The following is a 17,965-nucleotide window of genomic DNA, read 5'->3' as shown; positions in this document are numbered from 1 at the left end:
GCAGTTTTGGAGCTTGTAATGGACACATCAATTATATATACTGTATATAATGGATATAGTTCTCATGGTGTTTACAAGTGGCCAGTATGTCACAATGATCTTTGACAGTGACAACAGAACTACTCATGACTGTTTTCTCTTAAAATAAATTAGCATTTCACAATTAATTTAATTTGAATGTAATTTTACAATGTGGGGCATAAACATACAACTGCTGCATATAACTTGTAAAAGTGTGGCACAAAAAAAAAAAAAAAAAGGTGATCTGTATTGGCCTCAAATTTCCTAACTGGTGCACCACTAGAAGGTCGGCTGAGCATATGCGCTTGTATTCCAAAAAACGAACGCAAATAAATGTTAAATGAACCACTTCACCTTAACAGTGAAATTGCCTGTCAGCATATTTCAGTTTCACTTTTTGAAATGAGTACCCATTTATAATCCTATGTAATTTTGTACTCTGAATAAATACAGTATGTCAAAACAATACACTTAAGTTGGATGACTTTATTTAAAAATCCAGGTTCAACTCAGGTACAACTCTGGTTTATTTCATACAATGAAAAAAATTAAATCTACTTTTCTTCATGTCTACATAAGATATTTTATTTCATAGACTGGTTATAATGTAGAAGTCAACATCTTGAGATTCTAAAAGGTACTGTAAAAATCTTGAGTGCTCGATTTAGTAGAGAAGCATTATACACTCGCTTTATGTGCAGTCCATCTGTTTAAAATTAAACCAAGCGATTTTTGAAGTTACTGATAAACTGGAGCGATAACTCACTTTTACTTGATCCTTCTCTGTCATCTCCTGGTTTTAGACAGCACTAAGGCGTTTTAACATCAGGGAAGATTTACTTTATGATTATTCATTTTATGCAAATCAAATAAAGCTTCGACAACAAATGTAAGTCTAGAAGCCATTGGTTCTCATAAGCCATGGACAGGAGCGATGAGGGGGCTTTGAAGCTCCAGCGGGAACAAGTCATATAGGAACTAATATTACCAACATACAAAATGAGGTGACAGGAAACAAATTATATTTTGTTTAGGCCTACTTTTTTTAAGACTTAAACAAAAATATTGAGGGTTTTTTTATGTTTCTTTGCCTATCAATTAAACAACCTACAGTATTTTTTTCTCAGGAAAAAAACTAGGCAACAGCAATGGTTTTACCAACAAGGAAATTCCGTTAATAGTGACAGTGAGAGGGCCTGGGTAGCTCAGCGAGTAAAAGATGTTGACTACCACACCTGGAGTCGCGAGTTCGAATCTAGGGCGTGCTGAGTGACTCCAGCCAGGTCTCCTAAGCAACCAAATTGGCCCGGTTGCTAGGGAGGGTAGAGTCACATGGGGTAACCTCCTTGTGGTCGCTATAATGTGGTTCTCGCTCTCGGTGTGGCGCGTGGTGAGTTGTGCTTGGATACCGCAGAGAATAGCGTGAAGCCTCCACATGCGCCATGTCTCTGCGGTAACACGCTCAGCAAGCCATGTGATAAGATGCGCGGATTGACGGTCTCAGACGCGGAGGCAACTGAGATTTGTCCTCTGCCACCCGGATTGAGGCGAGTCACTACGCCACCACGAGGACTTTGAGCACACTGGGAATTGGGCATTCCAAATTGGGGAGAAAAAGGGCAGAGAAAAATAATAAATAAATAGTGACAGTGAACAGAAAGCTTACATATAACCGGTTATGATAGAGCTCCTGATAAAAGGTTAATGATCGATATCTTGATCGGCCCTATAAAATAAGAAAATCGGTAATTGGTATCTGCAGTGTAAATCCTGACTGGAGTATCTCTACTGGATATGGAATTTTTCGGTCGATACAGATACCAAAAATTTACAACTAATTTTGGCTGATACCAAAAAACAATAATTCACAGCTCACTGGATATCAAGAACTGATCAATCACAGTTCATTGCGGACAACACCAATAATTGATCAATCTCAGTTTACTGTGGCCAATATCGAAAACTTCTAATTAAAAGCTCAATGTGGCGAATACCAATAAGTGATAATTCACAGCTCATTGTGGGCAGACATCGATAACAGATAATTCACAGTTCATTGTAGGCGATACAGATAACTGATAATTCACAGCTCATTGTGGCCGACCCGATAATGATAATTCACAAATTACTGTGGTCGATACGATAACAGATAATTCACAGCCCATTGTGGCCAATATTGATAACTGATGATTCACATTTCATTGATGGTCGATACAATAACTGATCATTCACAAGTAATTCATCACGATAATAATAATACAATATTCCCAGTTATCGGCCTCTGACCCATTGTGCACCTTTAAAAAAAAAAACGTACTCACCTCCTCTAATTTGTCCTCCTGGACCTGGTTATCCATTCCGAGTTCTATGAGGTACAGCACCATACACAACACATGTTCTGACATATTCTGATGATCCATCCAGATCTACACACACACAAACACACAAAGCAGAATTAAGACATTACTGCTTATTTTATAAATGAGTGCTCAAGTGAAAACATTAGTTTCAATGTTCTATACTGACAATGTGCAGAAATCGATATATAAATGAAACGCTAAAGTTTCAATCTTAGGATGTTTTCACACTTGAGACCTCCACACTTGGTTCGTTTCAGGGGTGAGCACGGTCCGCGGGATTTTTTGCCCATATGCGAACACTCCAAACGATCTCAGACCCCTTTAAAGCAAATCGCACCGAGACCATCTCGGTAGGTGGTCTGAGTACGGTTCTCTTGCAGACTTTGGTTCGGTTTACTAATAATGTGCATTGTGAACAAACAGCGCCCCGAGCTCACTTAATTTCCCCATTTCTGTAAGCATATTAAACTATTGTAAATTGCACACAAAATGAACTCAAAGGTCTTTATTTAGTGTTCTGGGCAAATGAAGATTTGAGGGTTTAACCGGATGCCTTGAAAGCCACATGAAATTTATGAAATTACAACAGGAATATTTATTGTGTTCTATGAATGGAAGTAACTCAATGCTGTCAATGGATTAAACATTAATCGTGATTAATCTTGTTTGTTGTTAATAAAACTGATCTACCATGACTGAATGCTGAATTTTGCCTTTAAATCCAATATATATATAATAAATAAATAAAATGCATTCAGTTCTGCTGCATTACTTTTCTCTTTTAATGTATAAAACAATATGTAATAATACAGAATTACATAATATTGACGCCAAAACTCAATAAAAGAAGTTTTATTGAACAGACACCTGTTCTTATGCTGCTTATTCATTTTGAGAGCATTAAGCATGTTTATATTATCTCATAAGTTAATATGTAAAGGTATTTGTACTCATTAAATATGGCCCTAATATAATAAATATAATATTTTTTAAAGTGGTCTCTGCAAAGTCTTTCTAGCCAGTCAGTCCACTGTCGGCCATCTTTGGAATGGTCTCGGGAGGCTATTTCCAGTCAAAGTGAAGCTACTTGAATGGGGGAACCCCGAAATCTCAAAAACGGTTGGTCAAGATTACGATCAAAGAACATATTTCAAATCAGCAGGAAAATCTGACAAGGCTGGTATCATAAATTGTGCTTCTTTACCTCAGATTACGCTAAAAAACAAAATTTTCCCAGCTTGATTAGCTAATGCGCATACGTGTTAGCGAGTTGGTTGACAGGCTATGTCTGTATCTAAAAGGTGATTGTCTCTTTTACTTTTAAGGCGGGACTTCCTTTCAACACCCTTTGACAGTTGGGCGCTAGAGCCTCTTGGTTGGGCGTTCCAATTTCTCCCTGGTCTCGGTCCCACAAATGACTGTTTTGAATGCAAAAAGGACTGAGACCCCATAACTGGTGGACCAAAAAGAGATCTGAGCTCACTTACAAGCTTTATGACAGTGTGAATGCAAAGAGAACTTTTTGGCACACTTCAAGGGTTCTGAGTTTGGTTCTTTTAAAGAGGACTCAAGTGTGAAAACACCCTAAAAGAACCAAACTCAGACCCTCATAAGTGTGCCAAAAAGTGAACCAAGTGAAAAGGGACCTTGTTCTCTTTGCATTCACACTGTTTGTGACCTTGTAAGTGGGCTCAGATCTCTTTTTGGTCCACTTTAGTCATTTTTAGGGTCTCAGACCATTTTGCATTCATACTGTTTTTGTTTATTTATTTATGTACTTATTTATTACAAACCCAGCCCACTTTTTATAATAAAATATTGATAATAATTAAAATAGTTAAGGCAAATTAATGTCAATAGTACAATAAGCTTTACAAATGTATGATTAAACATGTTTAATGCTCTTAAAAATCTCAAACAGCATGAGACCAGGTCTAAAATAAATAAATAAAAAAAACGTATTTTATTGATTCTCAGCATCAATAAAACATCTATTATATAAAACATATAGTATAATTATAATATGCAATATTATTAATATGCAAGATTATATTACATACTACATTTTATTTTATACATTTCAATAGAACAGTGATGCAGTTGAACTAAATGCATTGCATTTTTACATAAAAACAGGCCTACTGTATTTAGAGGCAAAATCCATCTTTAAATCATGGAAAATTAAGTCATATGAACAACAAAAATGAGAGTGATCACAATTAATGTGTAATCTACTAACAGCATCGGCCTACATCCATTCACAGAATACAATAGTGATATATTCCAGTCAGAATTTCTGAACTTTCAGCATTCCAACCAGTCCGGTTAAACCCTTGAATCTTCAATTGCACAGGACAATGAAGAAAGACCTTTGAGTTTATGTTTTGTGTGGAGTTTGCATAAGTTTTAATACATATGTATGCCTCTTACTTTGATATAGCCATAGAAAGTGTTGTTATAACCGCTGTAAAGTAACCTGTCAGAGACAAACATGTTTGGTATTGGAATGAGAAAATCAAATGAACCCGGAGCGGATTTTGTGCACAAAGCACGTTATTAGAGAACCGAAGGCTGCAAACGAACAATAGTCAGAGCACCTCCTGGACGGTCTCGGTTTGATTCGCTTTAAAGGGATCGGAGATCATTGAGTGTTCAAATATGGGTCAAAAATTCCACAAACCGTGCTCAGACCTCTGAAGCGAACCAAGAGCAAAAACACCCTCAAAGGGTGAGAGTCATTAAATTGAAGCTCACGATATCCTGTAAAATTAACCACATACTCCTCTGGTGTGTTTTATTCAGTGATAAGTTTCACCTTATAAAGCAGTGTAAAGATGACGATGTGCAGAGTTTTGCAGTGCAACAGGCGCACCAGTCCTCTATAGCATGGGTGCAAAGGGGTCCTCTCCTTATAGGGGGGCCAGGGGTTCCCCGTATGAACACCTGACTGCTTCAGACTACAAAAGCACATGTAATCAGATTCAATCAAATACACATTATTTATTAAAATATAATAAGACCCTTTAAGGCATTAGTCATGGTCATTTTCAAAGGCTGCATAAAACAACATTCACAATGCATTTAACTTCAATAATGTGACGCTACATTTCACAGCTCTTCTAGAATTAATATCGGATGGGGCATGATTTTATCCATTGGGATTTGATTGGACCGTGGATGTTTGGCTATGTAAACATTATTTTTCCCCACCCATGTGCCCTTGGTTACATTACAGAAAATAAGTCATTCAGAGGTGGAGACATTTTTAATTTATTATTATTTAACATTAGGAAAAAACTTTTCTTTAGAATAATGTGCACTGATTGATCATACACAATAAAACATTTAATAGAAAGTAAAAGGGTCAATTTTAGTGTAGAATGTTTCCCGTAATTTAGGAACAAATGCAATGTATAAACTACATTTTATATTTATTACACTGCTGGCAATATAGTGTTGAGCCACATGAGACATAAATGTAGCCCTGCTTTAAGACATCATTGACTCCATTAATGCTGTGGGCTATAACATATTTTGTCCTCTTGACAGGTAATCCATCATCCAGCAGCCGTTTGGAGCTACACTGACTAAAGTATTTGAATCTGAATTTTGGACATGTGTCATTTAACCAAAATGAAGCTTTCTGTGGTGTATTTTATACATTTGTTTGTTTAAAAAGTAAATATCTCATTGGCCTAGTTCATACAATCTGAATTTCTGAGATCAGACTGTTAGAGATTGGTATTTGCAGTTCTGAATTTCTTCATTATCTGAATATTTACGTCATTTATTTCCACCTCTAAAAAAGACAAAAATCTTACATTTTGTTAAATGTCACATGTCTAGAATTCTAATAAACAAAATTCAGATTCAAATACTTTAGTCAGTTTTCTAGCTCCATATGGCCGGAGACATGCACAACCCCCCCCCCCCCCCCCCCAAAAAAAAAATATATATAAACTGACAGCAACAATGTCACATATTATATGTTTCTCTGAAAACAACACTGTCATCTCTCATTCAAACTCGCTGCTTACATGTTAATGTTCTGCAGATGCTGCAAAACTGTCATTTCAACTGGCCATTGATTTTTGAGGGCATTAAAGATCATATTTACTTGAATACACCTTCCTGGTTTTATTGTGCATTGAGCAATGGTTTTATTTATCAAAATTCAGTAAATTACACAGAAATGACTTTCCTTTTTTGACTGGGCAATGCGGGCTATTAGTTCATTTTAATTCCAAATGGATATGGAACACCCACTTTTCATGATCCAATCAATTCACCATGGATTAAATCAAGTTCCATCCCAAAACAAACATGTTCTCATTGAATTTTCTGCTTTACTTAGAAATATGTCACATTATGATTTTGAATTTATGATATTATGTATGTTTCATTAGCTTCAGGCACAGAAAGTCAAGTCTCATTAAACTAGAGGTCGACTGATAGTGGATTTTGCCAAAACCGATAACTAAGACGATAGAAAACGCGACGATTAATCGGCTGACAGTTTTTAAAATGTATTTATAAAATGTAAAAACATTTAGTTAGTCTTTCCTTACTATGACGGGCACAGACATAGAGGCTACAAGAGTTCAAAATAAATAAAATCAGGTACAGTTTATTGTTAAATCAAAATCCTAATAAAAACCAGGCACCAATTAATCGGTAAAACCGATATTTCGGTTTACCTCTAGTTATTTGTTTTTTACTGAAAATGTTCAACAGTCTATGTATATGCATCACAGAATATTTGTCATTTTTTGTCATTTTATTTTCTGAAAGTCATGAAAATTCCCAGCACAGTGTCATTTCCAACACATCTCAAATCCTGTATTGTGTTTAATAGAATTCTGTGCTGGAAATGGCACTGATGGAAATCTCATTTTTAAAGTTTTTGAATTAAAATAGCAGACTCCTTTGTCTTGCTAAGACTAATTTCATAGGTAACATATTATGTATGCTAAATACACACGATTAATTAATTGGTTTACACTTTTTACATAATTTGGCAGAACTGCAGCTTGATTGGCTCACAAGTGAGTTTTCCTTTTTATTTGTTTTCTTCAAACATCACGTCCCATATTTCATCTCAAGCATGCTCTTCGCTCACACTTTTGTTGACTTGGTTAACAAGTACACAAACTTCTGGAAGAATAGATTGTTAAAGAACTAACTTGATAAAATTGGCAAAATTGTTTGGTGTCGTGGAAATGATGCCAAAACTGTGGGGCATAAATATAATTTTCACAAAATAAATATTGAATTGGTTTGTTTATTTCACTCTTTGTTAAGATAATCATAGTTTTAAACATGTAATAATTTGTATGTTTTTAATTGACTTTTATAGTTTAATATTGAAAGTCTGGAACTGGAACAAGGATAAAACAATAAAATCTATACATAAAGGCATTTGAAAAGCATAGAGAAAAAAAAAAAACACTACAACGATACAATTAAAGCTCTTGTTGAGTCATTTTATTCTGCTGATGTTTTTTTTATTATGAGATATGGAAAAATAAGATAATAGACTTTCTCCAGTTTTTAAAGGCTTTCATTACAGTGTTAATCTGTTGGTGAGTATTTGAGTCTTGATCTATTGATTCTCCTTGACATTCCTCTAATTGCTAAAGCTCATCTCAGGTGTAAGCCCTAACGGAGCAAGAGAAAGGAGTGACCCTGAATATAATCTCCTCTATCACACACTGTCCCTGAAACTCAAGGTGAATACCACACAAAACCAGAGCAATTTAAGGCTCCATCTCCGAGTGTTTTTCTTAGTTCAGTGTGATTTCAAGATGATCAATGACTGCATCCAAGAGAGCTTCTTCCACCTTAGACTGAAACGGTTTTGTAGAAGTTGTTTGCTATTTTACAGTATTAAACATCTAATCACTTCCAGCTCTCAAATTTTTTTCATTTAGTACTGACAACATTTAGATTTCTTTGTCTATTTCCGCCCTTTGCAGAAAAAGTAGAGAAAGAGAGACACCGTATTTATAGCATGTCAGATTAATTTTTCTTTCATATGATTTTACCGACGACTGTTATGATGAAACGAACACGAGGCCTCTTATTTTGCATCCCGTCGAAACCATCGGTCACTAATTTTCACCAACCAGTCAATTCCCAATGGATAATATCAAGTCTTATCCTACATCTTTTCTCATTAAATATCCATTATTCAACAAAAAAAATATATATGTATATATATATATAAGAACATAGTCTGTAAACAATGTAAACGCTAAGATGAGGTGAAGGTATGGAGTATTTCAGAGACTCACAATGCTCCGTATCGATCCATGGCCGACTGCACGTCTCTGCGGTACACTGTGCGTAAAATCACCATTATAGGGTCAAACTCTTTCTCCCAGACTTCAGCTGAAAACACACACAGAAAAAGAGTGTGTGAGTTGTGCAAAAGAATCATTTATCTGTTAAAAACAGTTGTGGTGAGAACATTAGTTCAATGCTAACGACAGCCTTAATTATTATACAAAGAGTGCAAAGTATCAGTAGAATCTACTGACTTCAGTCTCAGTTTGAATGCTCAAACAATAGAAATCTATATTCCACTGCAAGAGTGAATGCATTGACCTTGAAAATATCCTGATATGTAGTTCTAGATTCATGTAGCATACATGGCCAGATAATAAAACCCAATTAGACCTGAACTTTAAATAATCTACATAAGCACACTAGGTCAGTAGGTCTTGCATCAGGTAACAACACAAACACACACGAGAATACAAATGTACACTTAAACAGCTAGAGAACAGATGCTTCTGTCCTAGTGCAGAGAAATGCAGAGCTCAATGCTGTAATTGTGGCACCACAGGGCCATCTGGAGGTACTGAAAGGCACACACAACAAACTAGTGCAATGTATTTATGGGGAAAATATGCTTATTGCTAATTTATATAATACAAATACAGTATATACACACTACCGTTCAAAAGTTTTGAAACACTCATTCTTTTTTTTTTCTTCTTTTTTTCACATTTTAGAATAATAGTAAAGTCATCAAAACTATGGAATAACATAAATGGAACTATGGGAATTATGTTGTTACTAAACAAAATCCAAAATAAATCATAACTGTGTTATATTTTAGCATCTTCAAAGTAGTCACCCTTTGCCTAGAATTTGCAGACATGTACTCTTGACATTTTCTCAACCAACTTCTTAAACCGTGTTGAAGGAGTTCCCATCTATGTTGGGCACTTACTGGCTGCTTTTCTTTATTATTTGGTCCAAGTCATCAATTTCAAAAACTTTTTTTTTTTTTTTTATTAAATTTTAGTTTTATAATGAAATAAATTAATATGGTGGCACAATTATATTTTTGTCTACAAAACTAATTTTAAACATTTAAGCATACGCATTCAGATCAAAAGATCTTTAAGATTATGTGAAACATTTCAGTCAAGTGTTTCAAAACTTTTGACCGGTAGTGTACATCTCTCTCTCTCATATATATATATATATATATATATATGCACACATACACACACACACACATTGATCAGCCACAACATTAAAACCACCTGCCTAATATTGTGTAGGTCCCCCTCGTGCAGCCAAAACAGCACCAACCCACTTCTCAGAATAACATTCTGACATGATATTCTTCTCACCACAATTGTACAGAGCGGTTATCTGAGTTACTGTAGACTTTGTCAGTTTGAACCAGTCTGGCCATTCTCTGTTGACCTCTCTCATCAACAAGGCGTTTCCATCCGCAGAACTGCCACTCACTGGATGTTTTTTTGTTTTTGGCACCAGTCAGAGTAAATTTTAGACTCTGTTGTGCGTGAAAATCCCAGGAGATCAGCAGTTACAGAAATACTCAAACCAGCCCATCTGGCATCAACAATCATCCATGCGAATAGACCGTGGCATGATTGTTGGTGCCAGATGGGCTGGTTTGAGTATTTCTGTAATTGCTGATCTCCTGGGATTTTCACACACAACAGTCTCTGGAATTTACTCTGAATGGTACCAAAAACAAAAAACATCCAGTGAGTGGCAGTTCTGCGGACAGAAATGCCTTGTTGATGAGCGAGGTCAACAGAGAATGCCCAGACTGGTTCAAACTGACAAAGTCTACGGTAACTCAGATAACCGCTCTGTACAATTGTGGTGAGAAGAATATCATGTCAGAATGTTATTCTGAGAAGTGGGTTGGCGCTGTTTTGGCGGCACAAGGGGGACCTACACAATATTAGGCAGGTGGTTTTAATGTTGTGGCTAATCAGTGAATATATATACAGTATTTACACATTAACATAACATACCCATTTAACATAACCCTTTAATTTCGACTGATGCATCATTTGCATATACAGTGCATTCATAAAATATTCAGACCCCTTAATTTTTTCACATTTTGTTATGTTGCAGCCTTAAGCTAAAATGCTTTAAATTATTATTATGTTTTATATGTACTATACTCCATACCCCATAATGACCAAGCAAAACCAGATTTTTGATATCTTGGCAAATTTATTAAAAAGAAAAAACTGAAATATCCCATAAGTATTCAGACCCTTTGCTATGACACTTGACATTTAGCTCAGGTGTATCCCATTTCTCTGGATCATCTTTGAGATGTTTCTACACTTTGATTGGATTTCACCTGTGGCAAATTCATTGATTGGACATGATTTGGAAAGACAATCCTGTCTAAATAAGGCCTCACAGCTGAAAATAAATATCTGAGCAAAAACCAAGCCATGTGGTAAAAGGAACTGCCTGCAGAGCTCAGAGACAGGATTGTGTCGAGGCACAGATCTGGGGAAGGCTGAAAAAAACAAATTTTGGCTGCATTGAAGGTTCCCAAGAGCACAGTGGCCTCCATAATTCTTAAATGGAAGAAGTTTGGAACAACCAGGACTCTTCCTAGAGCTCACCACCCAGCAAAACTGAGCAATCGGGGGAGAAGGAACCCGATGGTCACTCTGGTTGAGCTCCAGAGATCATGTGTGGCGATGGGAGAAACTTGCAGAAGGACAACCATCACTGCAACACTCCACCGATCTGGGCTTTATGGCAGAGTGGCCAGACAGAAGCCTCTCCTCAGTACAAGACACATGAAAGCAGGCCTGGATTTGGCAAAGAAAAAAAAAAACTAAAAGACTCTCAGACTGAGAAACAAGATTCTCTGGTCTGATCAAATAAAGATTGAACTGTTTGGCCTCAATTCCAAGCGTTATATCTGGTGGAAACCAGGCACCGCTCATCACTGGCACAATACCATCCCAACAGTGAAGCATGGTGGTGGTAGCATCATGCTGTGGGGGTGTTTTCAGCGGCAGGGACTGGGGGGCTGGTCAGTGTTAAAGAAAAGCTGAATGCAGAAAAAATACAGAGATATCCTTAATGAAAACCTGGTCCAAAGTGCTCAGTACCTCAGACTGGGCCGAAGGTTCACCTTCCAACAGGACAATGACCCCAAGCACACAGCCAAGACAACACAAGAGTGGCTTAGGGATAACTCTGTGAAAGTGCTTGAGTGACCCAGCCAGAGCCCAGACTTTAACCCAATCGAACATCTCTGGAGAGACCTGAAAATGGCTGTCCACCAACGGTCACCATCCAACCTGACAGAGCTTGAGAGGATCTGCAGAGAAGAAATGGCAGAAAATCCCCAAATCCAGGTGTGTAAAGCTCGTCGCATCATACCCCAAAAGACTTGAGGCTGTAATCGCTGCCAAAGGTGCTTCAACTAAGTACTGGGTTAAGGGTCTGAACACTTATGTCAATGTGATATTTCAGTTTTTTTATTTTTAATAAATTTGCAAAGTTATGAAAAATCAGATTTTTGCTTTGTTATTATGGGGTATGGAGTGTAGATTGATGTGAAAAAAATAATTTAAAGCATTTTAGCATATGGCTGCATTATAACAAAATGTGAAAAAATGAAGGGGTCTGATTATTTTATGAATGTACTGTATGTGTACATAATAATAACACTAATAATAATAATAGATTTTATTTATATAAGACCTTTCTGAAACAAAAAAATCTCAATGTTGCTTTATAAATCAGCAGCGAATATAATGAAAATAAAGGAATATAATGTAAAATAAAAAATACAAATAAATAAAAAGATATTGAAGGAAGATCTGCTAAGATCTAGTAATTTTGTCATTGCAGTAATGCAAAGATTATTCATCCTCTAGAACACAATCCTCAGTCAGAGTATAAATTGACATGAATGAAAACAAGCAATAGACATACAATCTGATCAATGGTTCTAGATGATTCCAATTTGGAAATTGAAACAATAACATATTCAATGTTTCATACGCTGAATGACAACAAAGTTATCTACTGTGGGACACAGTGAATAGAATGTATGTCTATCCCTCACAGCCAAAACTATAAAATCATTTATGCACAAAATAACTCATATTACAACTTTAAAAATAACTTTATTCACATCAAATCAATAGTCTTCTCTGACGAAGGTCTACTAGAGGTCTTAAATCACTGCATTGTTTCGAGCATCATGAAGTAGATGTAGTGGTGTGATGGAGTGTGTCACCTTTAGGTGTGTACATGCCCTGCTGCATAGATCCTCCAGGCTCAAACACTGGGGCTTTAAAATCAGCTACAGCAGACAACATCTCCTCAAAACTACAGCTGCCTGGAACCACACCGCTCTTGGGGTTCGGATTCTCCGGGATCTACAACTGCAGTCAAGGATAATCATAAAACCACTACTAATGTGAATGGCCCTAAAGTAAACGAACATACAATAAGTAGAGGAATACAGTAAACCCCACATCACATTAGAGGTCAATAACGTGATGCTGCATTACTTATTAATACGGTGCCTTTGATGCTGTATTGTGCACTTTGTAATGCGTCACACAATCAATTCGAGAAGGTCAGTACTGCAGACAGGTCAATCTAGCACCCACACTCTCAGATTACGCAGACATGCACTTGTAATCCGGGTAGGATGTGGTTTGGCATCCCTGGACAAGACGGTGTCAGGATGGCAGCATATGTTGCTTCAAAATTAGTACATTTCTTTTTGCATTAATGGTGCCCTCACAGATCTGCAAGTTACCCAATGCCATGGGCACTGACAACGCCCTAATCTATGACAGACACTGGCTTTTGGACCCAACACTGAGAACAGCTTGAATGATCCTTTTCCTCTTTAGCCTGGAGAACACAACGGCTATTTTTTTCCCAAAAACTATTTGAAATGTGGACTTGTTGGACCACAAAACAAGATTTCACTGTTCTACTTTCCATCTCAGATGAGACCGAGCCCAGAGAAGTCGGCAGCGCTTCTGGACAGTGTTGATGTATGGCTTCTGCTTTGCATAGAAAGGAAGAAATAGCAAAAATGCTTTGTGTAAAATTCTACTCTGCTGGAGAGTGAAGAGAAACACTTAAAAGAGACAACTTCATTCTGATGTGAATTATTTATAATTAGGCCTATGTACCGATTTTCACAATATAAATATTCTTAATATACATATTATTCAAAATATCTGATCTATCTTAAATATGCATATCTATTTTATAAAATGTATAACTGATTTAGCATCAAGGTCCTCTCTTTCATGATGTTATCTGTTAATTTACAGTGCATTGTGTCAACTATAAACTGGTTAGCACTGACTTGAACTCTTAAAGAGATAGTTGACCCCAAAATTAGTGTCATCACTTATTACTCACCTTCTTGTTTTTGCAAACTCATATGATTTTCTTTCATACGTGGAACTCAAAAGGAGAATTGTATGGAAATACAGATGTATGAAAGTGAATGGCGACTGGGACTAAAATTCTACCTAGCATCTACTTTTGTGTTGCACAGAAGTGAGAAATTTACAAGGACTTGAAACAACATGAGGTAGTATAATCATTTTTTTTGGTCAACTATCATTTGAACTACCTGTTTACAACCCCATTCCAAAGAACTTGGTTCAGTCGAGTGTTTACCACTGTGAAACATCACCATTTCTTCTAATAACACTTAAGTGTTTGGGCATTGAAGACACAACATTAAGGTTAGCAAGCAGAATTTTCCCCATTCATCCATTATGCAGGTCTTCAGCTGTGCAATTGTACGGGGCCTTCGTTGCCATATTTTGTGCTTCATAATGCACCACACATTCTCAATTTGAGACCGGTCAGAACTGCAGACAGGCCAGTCTAGCACCCAAGCGCTCTGCTTACACAGACATGCACTTATAATCCGGGCAGTATGTGGATTGGTGTTGTCCTGCTGGAAAACCAATTCTGAATGCTCATGATCTCTGATACCTCCCTGTCTTAAAAACCACAATTCGTCTGTAATGGATATCATGACATGGGCTCAGGGATACTTCGGTAAATTTTGTTAGTCAACACCATTCACCGCTGTATCCACAGATCCAAGTTAAGGCTTTACTAGTTAAAGGTAATGCGAAGAAGCAGCTAGACTGCGCCACTGTCACTCGTTTTCACTGTAAGAACAGTAACGATAGTTTTATTGCACCTCTCGCTTGCAGTGATGAAATATTACTCCATCTGCATGTAGAATTAACATGTTTATACATCTTTAAGTTCAACAAAATGCAACAATGCTCTTCCTTAGTTCACTGTGCACTCAAACTAAACTAAACAAGCATCCAATGAGCTGCAGAATGCAGCATGTGTGTGAGAGAGAGACACACAGTAGAGCCAATTTACTAAAGCTGATTCTGGAATTAAGATAGAAAGACAAAACTCCCTACATTATGAGAATAGAACTTGCAGGAATAAATATAATAGTGTGCAATACTTGCAATCTTGCCCTCTCTGTGTTCTGCGACTGCTATTGGGTCCTTGAATTAGGGGACGACTGATTATCGGCCTGGCCAATATTCATAATTTTTCTAATTATCGGAATCGTTATTTTATCTGATCTGACTGCCGATTAAATAAACAAATTTTAAAATGTGCTGTTGGCTCTTATGCCACCTCCTCTCTCTGAAATGTTACTGCTTGTAGTCTGGCTCAATGTCCCACCCACAGTATTATCGGACTGGTTATACAGTATGTCACGAGTAAATGGCCAATCAACACTGTAATCCGTATTCGTGGGGGAGAGGTGGGAAAGAGGAAAGCAGTGAGAGAAAGATGCATCAGAGAAGACAAGCTGTTTTCAAAGGTAAGAATGCAGATACTGAAGTTGCATTAAACATCACAATACTCTTTCCCAGCGTACACCAATTAGTGGACAATGTGTTCCATTCGGAGAGCAAGACATCATGACAATGGTTATGTCACTGTTTCTACACCACAAGCGCTCCAGGGCGTAGATAGTTCTGATCTTTCAGCACTATATCTTTGAATATTTTTCTCTAACACCAAACATGCTTCATTTATGCCCTTTCGCACTCCGCATGTGTTGCCTCTCTCCCTCGGCCTGCGACATGAGGCGCCGCATAGTAGAGCTACGGATGCAGTTATTTCAACGACAATAGACCGAAGCATATTATATTAATTTGTTTATCTTCTATTCACTTGTTTTTGTGCAAGTGCTTTGTGTATGTGAGAAAGCGCTATACAAATTAAGTATTATTATTATTATTAAACTTATTATTTGTGCTGTAATAATTTAAGCATATTTCAATGTTTTGCCCCTTTGTGTATAGTTTGTGTTAGTGTAACACAAAAATTTGAATACTTACTGCAAATGTGAATCGGCCCCAAATATCAGTTATCGGTCTCCTTGATTACTAATAATCGTTAACATATTCGGTCAACCCCACATATCAGTGGAGTTTATGTTTCCCCCCTAGGGAGTTGGTGCCCTACGTAGACTGCGTAATATGCGTATAGGGAGTAGCGGTACTGAGTATGTGTAACAGTGAACAGAGACGCACACATACAGTACGTGAAGTGAGTAGCGCATGCACATTCATTAATTCAATCGCCTTTGCGGTTTGATAATCGCACTCGGTCACATCGTGATTTTATTTAAATTTTGATTAATTGTTCAGCCCTAGTTCAAGCATTTTCAAGGAGCGTGGGAACCCTGTATTAGAAAAAACAGAAAGAAATGAGAAAGGATAGTGTGACATCAAAATATGTCCTCATACCATGTCCAAACCAGACACGATGTGATAAGATTCAAGCAACAAGCAATTAGTCCGACCGTACTGAAAATGAAGCGGCTGTGCAACGTGACACAATCACAACAAATCAGAAGATATTAGGTTAATTTTAATAGCTTTCTCCTTTGTTGCATTATTGCTTGTCTCCTAATCGCATAATGTCTCGTTAGGACATGGTGTAATACGCACAAGAACACAATCAAAAGTAGAATACTGCAGAACTTCATGTGAGTAAATCGTGTTGTCATGATGAAAGGATACTAGATCCAGCAGGGAACTATGGGTACGATCATTCATACACAACTGTGACACCATCTCTGCTCTCAAAATCTCATCATCTGACATTCCTGCAGACAGACAGACAGAGAAAGAGACAGAACTCATAAAGGTCAAGTATTATGCACATTTTTGTCCCTAATGAAACCACTTGAAAACCATGAACAATCAGAGCTGCTTCATTTAGACGCACTATCATCAGAAGAAACAAGTTCCAAATAATGAGAACTCATGTTTATGGTTACTGTGTTTCATATTGTGGGTGTTCTTGATAAGGAGACTAGATATACCTAAGTGTATTCTGAGACTGCACAGTATGACAAGGAAGGTGAGTGCTCCCTCCAGCATGGGTCTCTCCTGCTCCGAGTCCAGCACTGCATTCTGATGCTGAGATGCCATCGTCAACAAATCCACTACCTTAAACCTGACACATGCACACACAAAGTTAAGGGGTTTGTCACAAGTTATTGTGAATTATCTGAAAAAAACTGAAAAAGAAAACACAACAGGAAGATTGCAGTACCTCTCAAACACGGAGGAAATAAAATAATCTGGATCCAGTCGAGATGCACACACCTGCAAGAAACAAAACAATAAGATGGAAAGAATATACCTTCAAAATGTCATCCCAAATAATAAAATCTTCCAAGTTTGTCAGTTCCTAATGAGTGGGCTGGAGATATATTATTAATAGTTTGTGAGGGAGCACTCAAGTTTTAAAATTAACACTCACTAAGTGCTAAATGCCAGTAAAACATTACTTTGAAATTTGAAACTGTATTTTCTTCTTCATTAGAATAAGTTCTACCTCTCTTTTATCAAATTGACAGAATGATAGTCTGACCCATGCTGATGGCTGCAATTCAAATCAAATCATCTATTAAAGAAAATCAGTCGCAACCTGTCCAACTTAATCGCAACCCTTGACACATACAGCATCAGCTGTGACTTGTAGTACTTCAATTGCAACCTGTGACCCGTACGATATCAGCCACGACCTGCGACCAATACATCTGTTGTGACCCCGTAAAACATCAGTCACGACCCCGGATGACATCAGTCGCAACCTGGGACCCGTACGACATACCCTGTTTACATTTTGGTGTTAAAAACAGAGAATAATAAGTTATGTAAACGTGGGATTCTTACATTGCTGGTTTTTTGAATCAGCAAGTTTTTGATAGTTATAAGCAT

General features: G+C 37.1%; 1 protein-coding gene across 4 annotated transcripts in view; it reads right to left on the bottom strand.

The window, feature by feature from the left end:
* LOC127448054 (E3 ubiquitin-protein ligase ubr3) overlaps window positions 1-17,965 on the bottom strand; it is a 131,650-nt gene that overhangs the window by 76,941 nt on the left and 36,744 nt on the right. For all 4 annotated transcript variants that reach the window (XM_051710308.1, XM_051710310.1, XM_051710309.1 and 1 more), the window contains exons 15-21: window positions 17,295-17,347; window positions 17,062-17,195; window positions 16,757-16,842; window positions 12,940-13,081; window positions 8,675-8,771; window positions 5,197-5,338; window positions 2,343-2,447 (exon numbers count right to left, since the gene is read on the bottom strand). In XM_051710308.1, coding sequence (XP_051566268.1) covers window positions 2,343-2,447; window positions 5,197-5,338; window positions 8,675-8,771; window positions 12,940-13,081; window positions 16,757-16,842; window positions 17,062-17,195; window positions 17,295-17,347 — 759 coding nt within the window. The remainder of the gene's footprint in view (window positions 1-2,342; window positions 2,448-5,196; window positions 5,339-8,674; window positions 8,772-12,939; window positions 13,082-16,756; window positions 16,843-17,061; window positions 17,196-17,294; window positions 17,348-17,965) is intronic.

The sequence above is a fragment of the Myxocyprinus asiaticus genome, chromosome 11, assembly GCF_019703515.2.
Source record: "Myxocyprinus asiaticus isolate MX2 ecotype Aquarium Trade chromosome 11, UBuf_Myxa_2, whole genome shotgun sequence".
Taxonomy (NCBI): domain Eukaryota; kingdom Metazoa; phylum Chordata; class Actinopteri; order Cypriniformes; family Catostomidae; genus Myxocyprinus; species Myxocyprinus asiaticus.
This window is presented reverse-complemented; position numbering and strand designations above follow the sequence as displayed.